Genomic DNA, 12,902 nt, shown 5'->3' on the forward strand with positions numbered 1-12,902 from the left:
GTGGAGAGAAGGTCTTATGAGGAAAGGCTGAGGGACTCGAGGCTGTTTTCGTTAGAGAGAAGGAAGTGGAGAGGTGAGTTAACTGAGACACGTAAGATAATCAGAGGGTTAGATAGGTGGACAGTGAGTCTTTTTCCTCAGATGGTGATAGCTAGCATGAGGGGACATAGCTTTAAACTGAAGGGTGATAGATATAGGACAGATAGAACATAGAGAAGTACAGCACAGAATAGGCCCTTTGGCCCATGATGTTGTGCTGAGGTTTATTCCTAATGTCAAATATAGTAACTTAACCTATGCACCCCTCAATTCACTGCTATCCATGCGCGTGTCCAGCAGTCACTTAAATGTCCCCAATGACTCTGCTTCCACCACCACAGCTGCAACGCATTCCATGCATTCACAACTCTCTGCGTAAAGAACCTACCTCTGACGTCTTCTTTATACCTTCCCCCTAATATCTTCAAACTATGACTCCTTGTACCAGTCAATCCTGCCCTGGGGCAAAGTCTCTGGCTATTGACTCTATCTATTCCGCTCATTATTTTGTACACCTCAATCAGGTCTCCTTTCTTCCTCTTTCTTTCCAGAGAGAAAAGTCCGAGCTTATTCAACCTTTCTTCATAAGGCAAGCCCTCAGAGGTAGTTTTATTAGTCAGAGTGGTAGGGGCATGGAATGCACTGCCTGCAACAGTGGTAAACTCACCAACTTTAAGTGGTCATTGGATTGGCATATGAATGAAAATGGATTAGTGTAGGTTAGATGGGCTTCAAATTCATTCCACAGGTCAGCACAACATTGAGGGCTGAAGTGCCTGAACTGTGCTGTTTATTCTATGTTAAGAGATCCAAGTTCAATTTAAGTTTTCTTAGAGGAGCACAAAATACTTTACAGAAAACTGAAAACCTTTCTCTTGCGCTTCGTCAATGTGATAACTAAGCATCTAGAGGTGGAGTTTCACCCGAAAACCAGAAATTGCAAAACAGGCAGCAAAATGCCTGGAGCTAGAAACGGAGGATAATGAAATAGACAACATAATATTGGAAGAAGATTCAAGTTAGAATTTCAGAAAACAAAAATTGGTAAGATGATCCTGGAAAAAAAAAAAGAGAGGGAGAGACAGGAGCAAGACAGAGAGAAGGGTTAGAAGTTTAGGAGTTAACATGAAAAGGAATTTAAATTGAAATACCTCAACCAGAGGTGGGAGAGAGAGCAGCTTTGGGAAGGGAATCATACTTCACTTAAACTTAATGGCTGAAGGATTCAAAGTTGCCATTTCATCCCCAAGTTTTACAAAACAAAAGGAGGTGGACACCTTGATCTCTTGAAAGAGCAGCACATCAGGTAAAATAACTAGTCCATTGTTGGACAGTGCAGTTAGGAGAAAGTGAGGACTGCAAATGCTGAAGATCAAAGTCAAAGTCAGAAGCATAGCTGGTCAGACAGCATCAAAAAAGTAGGAGAGTCGACGTTTTGAGCAGAAGCTGTTCGTCTGGAATGGTGCTGTTGCATTGTTTTGGAACTTTGGAAAACAAAAAACCAAGCAGTGAGGGGGAGAGGGGGAGAGGGCACAGTTACTGCCTTTGATGTTTGAATTAGTGTAGTGTATCGCTGGACATCATTGTGCATCTGGGAGAATTATCAAACAGTGAAATTCACAACTGATCTTGGAGGAACCGTTGGGTGAAGTTCACAGCACAGAATCAGATAAGTTAATTGTTGTTTTAAGTGTGGTCTACAGACAATCTGCAGTAGTGAGTAGAGTAGGTTCTTTCTTGATTTATTGTTTTTGGAGATATGTCTCTTGATTAAACTTAACAAGATGGGCCAATGGGCTGAGAAGTGGCAGGTGGAGTTTAATTCAGATAAATGAGAGGTGCTGCATTTTGGGAAAGCAAATCTTAGCAGGATTTAGACACTTAATTGTAAGGTCCTAGGGAGTGTTGCTGAACAAAGAGACCTTGGAGTGCAGGTTCATAGCTCCTTGAAAGTGGGAGTCGCAGGTAGATAGGATAGCGAAGGCGACATTTGGTATGCTTTCCATTATTGGCCAGAGTATTGAGTACAGGAGTTGGGAGGTCATGTTGCAGCTGTACAGGACATTGGTTAGACCACTGTTGGAATATGGTGTGCAATTCTGGTCTCCTTCCTATCGGAAAGATGTTGTGAAACTTGAAAGGGTTCAGAAAAGATTTACAAGGATGCTGCCAGGGTTGGAGCATTTGAGCTATAGGGAGAGGCTGAACAGGCTGGGGCTGTTTTCCCTGGAGCATCGGAGGCGGAGGTGTGACCTTAGAGGTTTACAAAATTATGAGGGGCATGGACAGGTTAAATAGGCAAAGTCTTTTTCCTGGGGTGGGGGAGTCCAGAACCAGAAAGCATAGGTTTAGGGTGAGAAGGGAAAGATATAAGAGAGACCTATGGGGCAACTTTGTCACGCAGAGGATGGTACGTGTATGGAATGAGCTGCCAGAGGAAGTGGTGGAGGCTGGTACAATTGCAACATTTAAAAGGCAGTTGGATGGGTATATGAATAGGAAGGGTTTGGAGGGATATGGGCCGGGTGCTGGCAGGAGGGACTAGCTTGGGTTGGGATATCTGGTCGGCATGAATGGGTTGGACTGAAGGGTCTATTTCCATGCTGTACATCTCTGACTCTGGACAATGCTGTTACAGAGCAAGCTGTCTGGGAAAGCACAAGGTTACTCTCTCTTACCTGAGAAGAATGCCACTGACTAGGAGGCAGTAAGTCACTTTATTTTAAGCAGGTACCACAAGCATATACACCAAAATTTCCATAATGTCAACAAAGGCAGACATACCTGGAATACAAATGGCATCAGCAGCTTGCATTTGGTCATTGAAAATGGAAGCCAACTACGAAAAGCTACAAAAGGTAATTCTCATTAACTTCAAAAACTCTGGACTCTTTTCAATACAGTCTCATCATGAGAAACAGGGGTTATAAAGGCCCAGTCAAGAAATAATTCTGGCTGATGACTGAGTTAACATACGCATCTATAAACTCAGGAACTGAGGTCAGAAAGCTATCACAGACTAGAGAGGGACAAGGATAAGCTAAATACCCTGGAGTTAGTCTGTAGAGAAGAAATACGCCAGACAGAGAAGGCAGAATTGCCCCAGAAGGAGTGCAGATACGAAATGCATGGAAAATTGCAAGTGTTTCGACTGTGTAAAGCCCAGGCACATGAAGAACAGTTGGTTTTAGGTTTCCCACAAATACAAGCTGCAAGATCAGTGTTTGTAGCATTAAGTGCCTGTTTAGACATAATTATGAACACAAGAACTGTCAGGAGCTTTTATCTAAAGGAATAGTGACTACTGAATGTCTAAAACAGTCAGAGAGAGATCAGCATTCCCTGAGCCATTGGATACCAAATAGACATTTTCTACCTGGAAGCAAATTCAATCTACTGATCAACAGTTCATGGGAAAGAGTATAGATGTGCCATTTGTCAGAGTTTACTTCGAAAGTCTACTTTTAATGGGTCAGGCTACAGTAGAAATTGCCTCAAGTTGACCAATGCCAGGGACAGACACTTTGTTGGGGAATGATTTGTCTACTACCAAAATATACTCCTCAGATAGAAAAGCACACAGAGGCTGGAGAAAGCCAGCAACAGAAGGCAGAAAAGCCAGGCACTAAGAGGTTTGAAAGGACTATGGAGGCAGCAAACCCATATAGTCTGAGAAAGCCAATAAGGGTCACTCAATTTAAATAGGGCCAAAGTAAATCCAGACATATCCAAAAGGGTTAGGGCAGATCCATAAAAAAGTTAAAAAGTCTGGGGTTGTGGCAGGATGGAAGATCGGAGAAGATGAAAAAGGTTAGAACCAGTGATCTGACTGAAAGATATCTTCATGGTAAAAAACAAAGAGAGGAGAAAGTGAGGACTGCAGATGTTGGATATCAGAGCTGTAAATGTGTTGCTGGAAAAGCGCAGCAGGTCAGGCAGCATCCAAGGAACAGGAGAATCAACGTTTCGGGCATAAGCCCTTCTTCAGGAATAAGGAAAGTGTGTCCAGCAGGCTAAGATAAAAGGTAGGGAGGAGGGACTTGGGGGAGGGGCGTTGGAAATGCGATAAGTGGAAGGAGGTCAAGGTGAGGGTGATAGGCCAGAGAGGTCAGGAAGAAGATTGCAGGTTAGGAAGGCGGTGCTGAGTTCGAGGGGTTTGACTGAGACAAGGTGGGAGGAGGGGAAAATGAGGAAACTGGAGAAATCTGAGTTCATCCCTTGTGGTTGGAGGGTTCCTAGGCGCTCTTCCTCCAACCGTCATGTTGCTATGGTCTGACGATGGAGGAGTCCATGGACCTGCATGTCCTTGGTGGAGTGGGAGGGGGAGTTGAAGTGTTGAGCTATGGGGTGGTTGGGTTGGTTGGTCTGGGTGTCCCAGAGGTGTTCTCTGAAACGTTCCGCAAGTAGGCGGCCTGTCTCCCAATATAGAGGAGGCCACATCGGGTGCAATGGATGCAATAGATGATGTGTGTGGAGGTACAGGTGAATTTGTGGTGGATATGGAAGTATCCCTTGGGGCCTTGGAGGGAAGTAAAGGGGGGGGGGGGAAGTGTGGGCGCAAGTTTTGCATTTCTTGCGATTGCAGGGGAGGGTGCTGGGAGTGGAGGTTGGGTTGGTGGGCGGTGTGGACCTGACGAGGGAGTCACGGAGGGAGTGGTCTTTTTGGAACGCTGATAGGGGAGGGGAGGGGAGGGAAATATGTCCCTGGTGGTAGGGTCCATTTGGAGGTGGTGGAAATGACGGCGGATGATACGCTGTACATGGAGGTTGGTGGGGTGGTAAGTGAGGACCAGTGGGGTTCTGTCCTGGTGGCGGTTGGAGGGGCGGGGCTCAAGGGCAGAGGAGCGGGAAGTGGAAGAGATACAGTGGAGGGCATAATCGACCATGTCTGAGGGGAAATTGCAGTCTTTGAAGAAGGAGGCCATCTGGGTTGTACGGTATTGGAACTGGTCCTCTTGGGAGCAGATGCAGCGGAGACAAAGGAATTGGGAATATGGGATGGCGTTTTTACAGGGGGCAGGGTGGGAGGAGGTGTAGTCTAGGTAGCTGTGGGAGTCGGTCGGTTTATAGTAAATGTCCGTGTTGATTCGGTTGCCTGAGATAGAAATGGAAAGGTCTAGGAGGGGGAGGGAGGAGTCTGAGATGGTCCAGGTGAATTTGAGTTCTGGGTGGAAGGTGTTGGTAAAGTGGTAAACTGTTCAACCGCCTCGTGGGAGCATGAGGCAGCGCCGATACAGTCATTGATGTAGCGGAGGAAAAGGTGGGGGGTGGTGCCAGTGTAGCTGCGGAAGATTGAGGTGGTACTCCTCCCTCCCCCTCCTAGACCTTTCCATTTCTATCTCGGGCGACCGAATCAACACGGACATTTACTATAAACCGACCGACTCCCACAGCTACCTAGACTACACCTCCTCCCACCCTGCCCCCTGTAAAAACGCCATCCCATATTCCCAATTCCTTCGTCTCCGCTGCATCTGCTCCCAGGAGGACCAGTTCCAAAACCCTACAACCCAGATGGCCTCCTTCCTCAAAGACCGCAATTTCCCCCCAGACGTGATCGACGATGCCCTCCACCGCATCTCTTCCACTTCCCGCTCCTCTACCCTTGAGCCCCGCCCCTCCAACCGCCACCAGGACAGAACCCCACTGGTCCTCACCTACCACCACACCAACCTCCATGTACAGCGTATCATCCGCTGTCATTTCTGCCACCACCAGGGATATATTTCCCTTCCCTCCCCTATCAGCGTTCCGAAAAGACCACTCCCTCCATGACTCCCTCGTCAGGTCCACACCCCCCACCAACCCAACCTCCACTCCTGGCACCTTCCCCTGCAACCGCAAGAAATGCAAAAATTGCACCCACACCTCCCCCCTTACTTCCCTCCAAGGCCCCAAGGGATACGTCCATATCCGCCACAAGTTCACCTGTACCTCCACACACATCTATTGCATCCGCTGCACCCGATGTGGCCTCCTTTATATTGGGGAGACAGGCCGCCTACTTGTGGAACGTTTCAGAGAACACCTCTGGGACACCCGGACCAACCAACCCAACCACCCCGTAGCCGAACACTTAAACTCCCCCTCCCACTCTACCAAGGACATGCGGGTCCTTGGACTCCTCCATCGCCAGACCATAGCAACACGACAGTTGGAGGAAGGGCTCCTCATCTTCCGGCTAGGGACTCTCCAACCACAAGGGATGAACTCAGATTTCTCCAGTTTCCTCATTTCCCCTCCCTCCACCTTGTCTCAGTCAAATCCCTCGAACTCAGCACCGCCTTCCTAACCTGTAATCTTCTTCCTGACCTCTCCGCCCCCACCCCACTCTTGCCTATCACCCTCACCTTGACCTCCTTCCACCTATCGCATTTCCAACGCCCCTCCCCCAGGTCCCTCCTCCCTACCTTTTATCTTAGCCTGCTGTACACACTTTCCTCATTCCTGAAGAAGGGCTTATGCCCGAAACATTGATTCTCCTGTTCCTTGGATGCTGCCTGACCTGCTGCGCTTTTCCAAAATACAAAGAGAGCCAGTGAAATTTCTTCATCTAGGGCAACATGAAGGTGAGGTCTCAGTTCGTGGAAGAACTTCAGGTTAGGATAGCTGAAGCTGAATATTATGGCTAAGCCACTGATACAGACACCCAGCTTACTCATGCATTGTTTCATAGAAATCTATGAAGTTGTATTTTCTTACTACCAAACAAGGTGGTGGGTTTATTCATAGAGAGCTTTGCTCACCCCTCCTCACACTGGTTCTGTGCTCTGAACCACAGTGAGTCCAAGTTTAATTCACTCTCCAATTAGCTGCCTATTTACTCTCAACTTGCATCTCCATAGCAACAACTGATCACAAGAATTTGGAGCAGGAATAGGCCATTCAACCTCTCAGGTATGCCAAGCTATTCAAACACCATGGCTGATCTGAGTGTATTTTCAACTCACTTTACCTACCCCTCTGACTCCCTTGTTAGTCAAGTATCCCTTTTCCTCTGCCTTGATAATGTTCAATGATCTTACATTCACACACTTCAGAATTCCAAACTATCATGAGTATTTTTCCTAAGTCTATTGACTTCATACCCAGAAAAAAACCCACATCTGGGCAAGGATGCCCAGCTTCTAGTCCTCACCTACCTCAGAGGTGTGCTATAACATCTCTGACCAGCTCGATTAAACAAGCTTTCAACATTTTTCTCTTATCACTTTGGTCTTAAACGGGCCATCCAAAACTTAAACATTGATCTTTCCCTCAAGCCACATAGCTAATCACAGAAGATGAAAAAAAATCCTTTATCATCAAACAATTCTATAGGACTCAATTCGATCATTGACTGGCAATTTTTTTTCTTAGAGGCAGGTGCTGACAGCTATTTCTCAAGCCAATTGTGATTTTTCAACGAAATGTCTTTGTTTAATATGCAAAACAAAACACTCAAAACCCTCTTTTTTTGCCAGATGATATTGATTTCAATTTGAACCTTACACTTGTTTCTTTAAGAGTTTAATAACGTTGACAATTTTTAAAAATAAACTTCACAAAAATGGGAGGAAAGTAAGACAAACTAAAAAAACTCAATAATTCCCACTTAATAGTTAGTCACATTTATCTTGGCAATGCCAGCCTTCCAGCGCAGTATATCTGATCTTTACATGACCCTACAAGTATTTAATATCATCTTTCCATATTTAGTACGGACTCCAACGAATTGGATCTGGATGATCCTATACTGTTGCTGTCACTTTAACTCCCTTCCTCCCGGATCTCAATAAAAGTACAACATTATCACTTAAGTGAATTGCAAAGCAAACAATAATTCAGTTTATCCTTGTAATAGCCAACTACTCCCGCGAGTACTTTCATGTCAGCCAATTTGGAAGAAAGTTCACACGAAATTTTCTAAGGAGGGGTACTTGCCTAAAGACATATCAATTTTTTCTGAGCTTTTTTCCACTTCCGTGGGAGCAGGTTCAGCCACGATCTCAGTCATTTCTTTGTCTGTCAAATGGCTACTTGTGAATAATCCAAAAAGTTGGCGAAGTGGAGAGCACACTTCACAAAGTTTGTCACTTGTCCAGCTTCAGATGGGAACAGCGCATGTGCGGAATGTTGTCCTTGTGCTGATAACGTGACCCAAAGTGTTTATATCAAGGGACTGTAGCAAATCTATCCCCTCGCTTTTGTGAATTTAAACATGGGCGAGTTATGTGGAAAAGTATTCTGGAGCAAAATTTTAACATGATAAATCATTACCTTCCTGACGAATTGCCATCGTGTTTGATTTAAAACTTGAAAGCGTCTGGAACCAATTAATGGGTGACCTTTAACAGACCATTTTCAACCACCATGCAAATAATTGGACTTTTTAGTCGAGAGGTTAATGTTTCTGGTTAATTGGGAATAAAATGTATATCAATGCTGCTTGTAGTTCTTAACATGTGAAAAGCTGGGTGCTTTTAACATGCTCATTATTTTTACTAGCCATGTACAGGGTATCCCACATTTAAATAAAAATTGCATAAACACTGTGGCTTTGAGCAGTTAATGGGAATTGTCCAAGTCCCACATTAGAAGTGTGACAACAGTAATGACGAGAAAGATGGAAAAATTGGGTGAGAATAAAAAAAAACAGACTCCTGTGTCAATAATTCTTTCTTTTTGATTTTCCCAAAGTCTTAAATGGCAATTTCAGCATATTACCATTGAGCAACAGCTGCCTTATTTCAATGCATTTGCAACTCACTAACAAGTCACTCACACTGAAACAAATTTGAAACCTTGTGTCTGGTTTAAAGTCAACTCTACAATAATTACACAAAATAGATAGTACTGAAAGCAGAGTGGATGAAGTAAGTTACTGCTCTGTCTTGAGGGTAAAATTATTGGTGCTTGAGGCCCCGTCAGGAGTAATTGTATAAATACCACTCATCCAGCTTCATTTTGAAGTTTATCAGCATTATCCAAGAATTATGGTAGGAGAAAGTGAGGACTGCAGATGCTAGCGATCAGAATAAAAATAAATGTGGTGCTGGAAAAGCACAGCCAGTCAGGCAGCATTTGAGGAGCAGGAGAGTCCACATTTTGAGCCTAAGCTCTTCATCAGGAATGGGGGTGGGGCCCAAGGGTGCTGAGAGATAGATGGGAGGGGGGTGGGGATGTTGGGGAAGGTAACTGGGAATGCAATAGGTAGATGAAGGTGGGTGGTGATGATGATAGGTTGGAGCAGAGGATGGAGCAGATAAGTGTGAAGGAGGATGGACAGGTAGGACCATTCAAGAGGGTGTGCCAAGCTTGAGGGTTGGACCTGGGATACAGTGGGGGGAGGGGAGATGAGGAAACGGGTAAAATTGACATGGATACCATGTGGTTGGAAGGTCCCAAGGCAGAAGATGAAGCATTCCTCCTCCAGGCGTCGGGTGGCTAGGATTTGGCAGTGGAGGAGGCCCAGGACTTGCATGTCCTTGGCGGAGTGGGAGGGGGAGTTGAAGTGTTGGCCACGGTGCAGTGGGGTTGTTTAGTGTGTGTGTCCCAGAGATATTCTCTGAAACATCCACGCATTGGCATCCTGTCTTTCCAATATACTGGAGACCACATCAAGAGCAACAAATATAGTAGATGATGTGTGTGGAGGTGCAGGAAAATCACTGTTGGATGTGGAAGGATTCTTTGGGGCCTTGGTTGGAAGTGAGAGGGGGAGGTGTGGGCGCTCATTTTACATCTCTTGTGGTGGAAAGAGAAGGTGCTGGGAGTGGAGGGTGGGTTGGGAGGGGGCGTGAACCTACCAAGAGAATCACGGAGGGAATGGTCTCTGCGGAATGCAGATATGGATGGTGAGATAAATATATCCCTGGTGTCAGGGTCTGACTGTAGGTGGCTGAAATGGCAGAGGATGATGCCACCACTAAAGATATTCCTGCACCTCTACACACATGATCTACTGTATCCATTGCTCTTAATGTGAACTCCTTTACATTGGGGAGTCAGGACACCAACATGTCAAACATTTAAGAGAACAGCTCTGGGGGGCATGCAACAAACAACCCCCACCCTGTGACCAATCATTTCAATTCCCCCTCCCACTCCACCATGAATATGCCAGTCCTGGGTGTCCTCCACCTCCAACTTCTAGCAACCAACGCCTGGAGGGAGAACGCCTCATCTTCAGCCTTGGGACCTTCCAACCACATGGGATCAATGTGGATTTCACCAGTTTCTTCATCTCCTCTCCTTCCATGGTAAACCAGATCCAAGCCTCCAACTTGGCACCACCTTCTTGAGCTGTCCTACTTGTCCATCTTCCTTCCCACCTATCTGCTCCACCCTCCACTCCGGCCTATCACCATCACTCCCCATCTTCATTTACCTATCGCATTCCCAGCTACCTTCTTCCCAGCCCCGCAGCCCCCCCCCCCATCTATCTTTCAGCCCCCTTGGCATTATTACATTCTTGATGAAGGGATTATGCTTGAATTGCCGACTTTCTTCCTTCTCCTGACCAGCTGTTCTTTTCCAGCACCATACATTTTCACCAAGAATTATGGTCTCAAGCAATCATTAGCATTAATTTGTGGTACATGAATTGCCTCCTTGTCATGTTAGTTATACAATTTAATAGAATAAGGCACTTAAAAGTGCACTTGAAATTTCCATTTTACAAACATGTTCCATAGCTAACATTGGAAGACAATACTTTGCACCTGTCACAATTCATCTGATGAAGGTGCGTCGCTCCGAAAGCTAGTGTGCTTCCAATTAAACCTGTTGGACTATAACCTGGTGTTGTGTGATTTTTAACTTTGTAATATTGTGACATTCCTCCAGATTATCTACTCATGAATCTCATGTAGGGTTTGCCATGCCTGAATTCCTTCAAGACAATGTGAAAGGAGATAGCGATTACTACTTTGTCAGTGAGCCCAGGACGACCAGCAATGTCTTAGAGAAGAGACAGGGAGGAGTCACAGGTGAAGAACTGTCAAGGAGGTGGACACATTTGTTGAGACAAGATGTACAGTCCTCACTGTCATTTTCTTTAACAATTGAAAAGACAATGCAGGTGCTCATCAAGGATGTCCTGGCCCACCATCATCAAACTATTATCTACTGTGGATATTCCTCAGGAAGAATTGTACTCAGAAGGACTGGATGACCATTCTATCCCACTGACTGTCAATGTCACCGCTGACCTGAATTTTTATATCAGGGGCTCATTTCAAGGAGCAACCAAAAACTCATGTGCTGTCTATGACTCCTTGACCTACCACTGAATCTGGGATGTGACCTGATACTATTTTCTCCAGATCACAGCTCTACATATTCTTCCCCCATGACAAGGAGAGGCAATAGCTCAGGCAGTGAGTTTTGCTGGCTTCCCCCATGTACAGTGCACTGTCAACTGCTACTGATCACTAATACACGGATGAAATAAACCAAAGAACAGTGGATGCTGGAAATCTGAAACAAAAATAGAAATTTCTGGCAAGTTTCTAATGAAGAGCCACCAGACTTGAAATGCTAACTCTGCTTTCTTCCCACAGGTGCTGCCAGACCTGCTCAGTTTCACCAGCAATTGCTGTTTTTGTACCAATCTGAAGAGTTTGTCAGCAGAAACATCTTCCACCCCATGTTCAAATTCTATGTGACCTTGGATAGCAGATTCTGACTCTGTATCAGACATCCTGTAAGCTGCCATGACTCTTACAAACTTGAGGACTCATTGTTTCCTGTCTCCACTCAGTGTCCCATGGCTGACATGATGGCTGCTTACAGCCTCCAGACATGGCTGATTCCCCCTTTACATTACTCTCAGATTGATTCAGGATGTAGGGGTCAGTTAGCTTGGACGGGTAGATGGCTGGTTTTCAATGTGTGCTCAATTCCCACATTGGCTGAGGCAATCATGAAGCAACCCCTTATCAACCTCTCCGTCACCTGAGGAATGCTGACCCACGGGTAAAACTACCACCAGTTGTCTCTCATTATTGTCACACTCTGTGCCCTTTGTTACTGGACCCAACAAAGTTGGAATGTTGTGGTTGCAGAGAAAATGGGGAATCAACTCCTTTGATTTTTGAGGAGGAGAATCAGGACATTGGCCAGGAGAGGTATCCAAGAAGCTATGATAGAGCTATGCATGGTCAAGCACTGTCAGAACCTCATTAAAACTTGCTTCCAGATGAATGGACCTGAATTTGGACTTCCTTTCATTTAGTTATTTTTTGTTAGTTACATGTCAATGTACATGTAGTGCATGTAGACCTGGTAGTATTTGCACTCCTTGAAGTTTTGTCCTGCTGAATGAATGTTGTATATAATCTTTGTTTAATCCATCTTAAAGTATTTATACTTTACAGGTCCTCCTCACAGTTCAGGAGGAAGCGGCAGTCACTGCACAGACATGGTACTGAGGTGAGATGGCTTTTAAAGGTTCTGTCACACAATATGATATCAGGATATTTTGCAGTGCAGTCCTTTGTGGTAGGTAGCAGGTTGGAAGCAATCCTGAGGCACTTCCTTTTCACCTTTCTATCATGGTTTGGTCTTCAACGTTTCAGAATTTGCAGGGACTGCTAAGTTGCTCTGAAATGCATGAGGATCAGGTAGGACAACAGAGGAAGTAACCCACTTAGCTTCGTTTGCCAAACCACTGAGAAAAAAAGGCAGAGTAGAGATGTAAACTTTCAATTCTACATCTCCCAGCCTTGAATGGCAATACACTTCCTCAAAAGCCTGCAAGATGTAATGGAGCATCGCTGGAAGGGATGTGTGGAATCAGCGCTAATTCTGCCCTTCCACTCATAGGGTGCGTGTCAGTGTTGACAATTAGTGCACAGCAGGTCCCAACACAATCCCTTCTC

The 12,902-nt window shown here is 45.4% G+C and overlaps 1 protein-coding gene across 1 annotated transcript in view; it reads right to left on the bottom strand.

Annotated features, from left to right (window-relative positions):
• Positions 1-8,124, bottom strand: part of LOC140495703 (UAP56-interacting factor-like) — a 56,480-nt gene extending 48,356 nt beyond the window's left edge. Inside the window, exon 1 of the mRNA XM_072594701.1 lies at positions 7,963-8,124. Within this exon, the coding sequence (XP_072450802.1) occupies positions 7,963-8,035 (73 nt within the window). The 5' untranslated portion in view covers positions 8,036-8,124. The remainder of the gene's footprint in view (positions 1-7,962) is intronic.
• Between the last annotated feature and the right edge of the window lie 4,778 nt (positions 8,125-12,902).

The sequence above is a fragment of the Chiloscyllium punctatum genome, chromosome 25 (genome assembly GCF_047496795.1).
Source record: "Chiloscyllium punctatum isolate Juve2018m chromosome 25, sChiPun1.3, whole genome shotgun sequence".
Taxonomy (NCBI): Eukaryota; Metazoa; Chordata; class Chondrichthyes; order Orectolobiformes; family Hemiscylliidae; genus Chiloscyllium; species Chiloscyllium punctatum.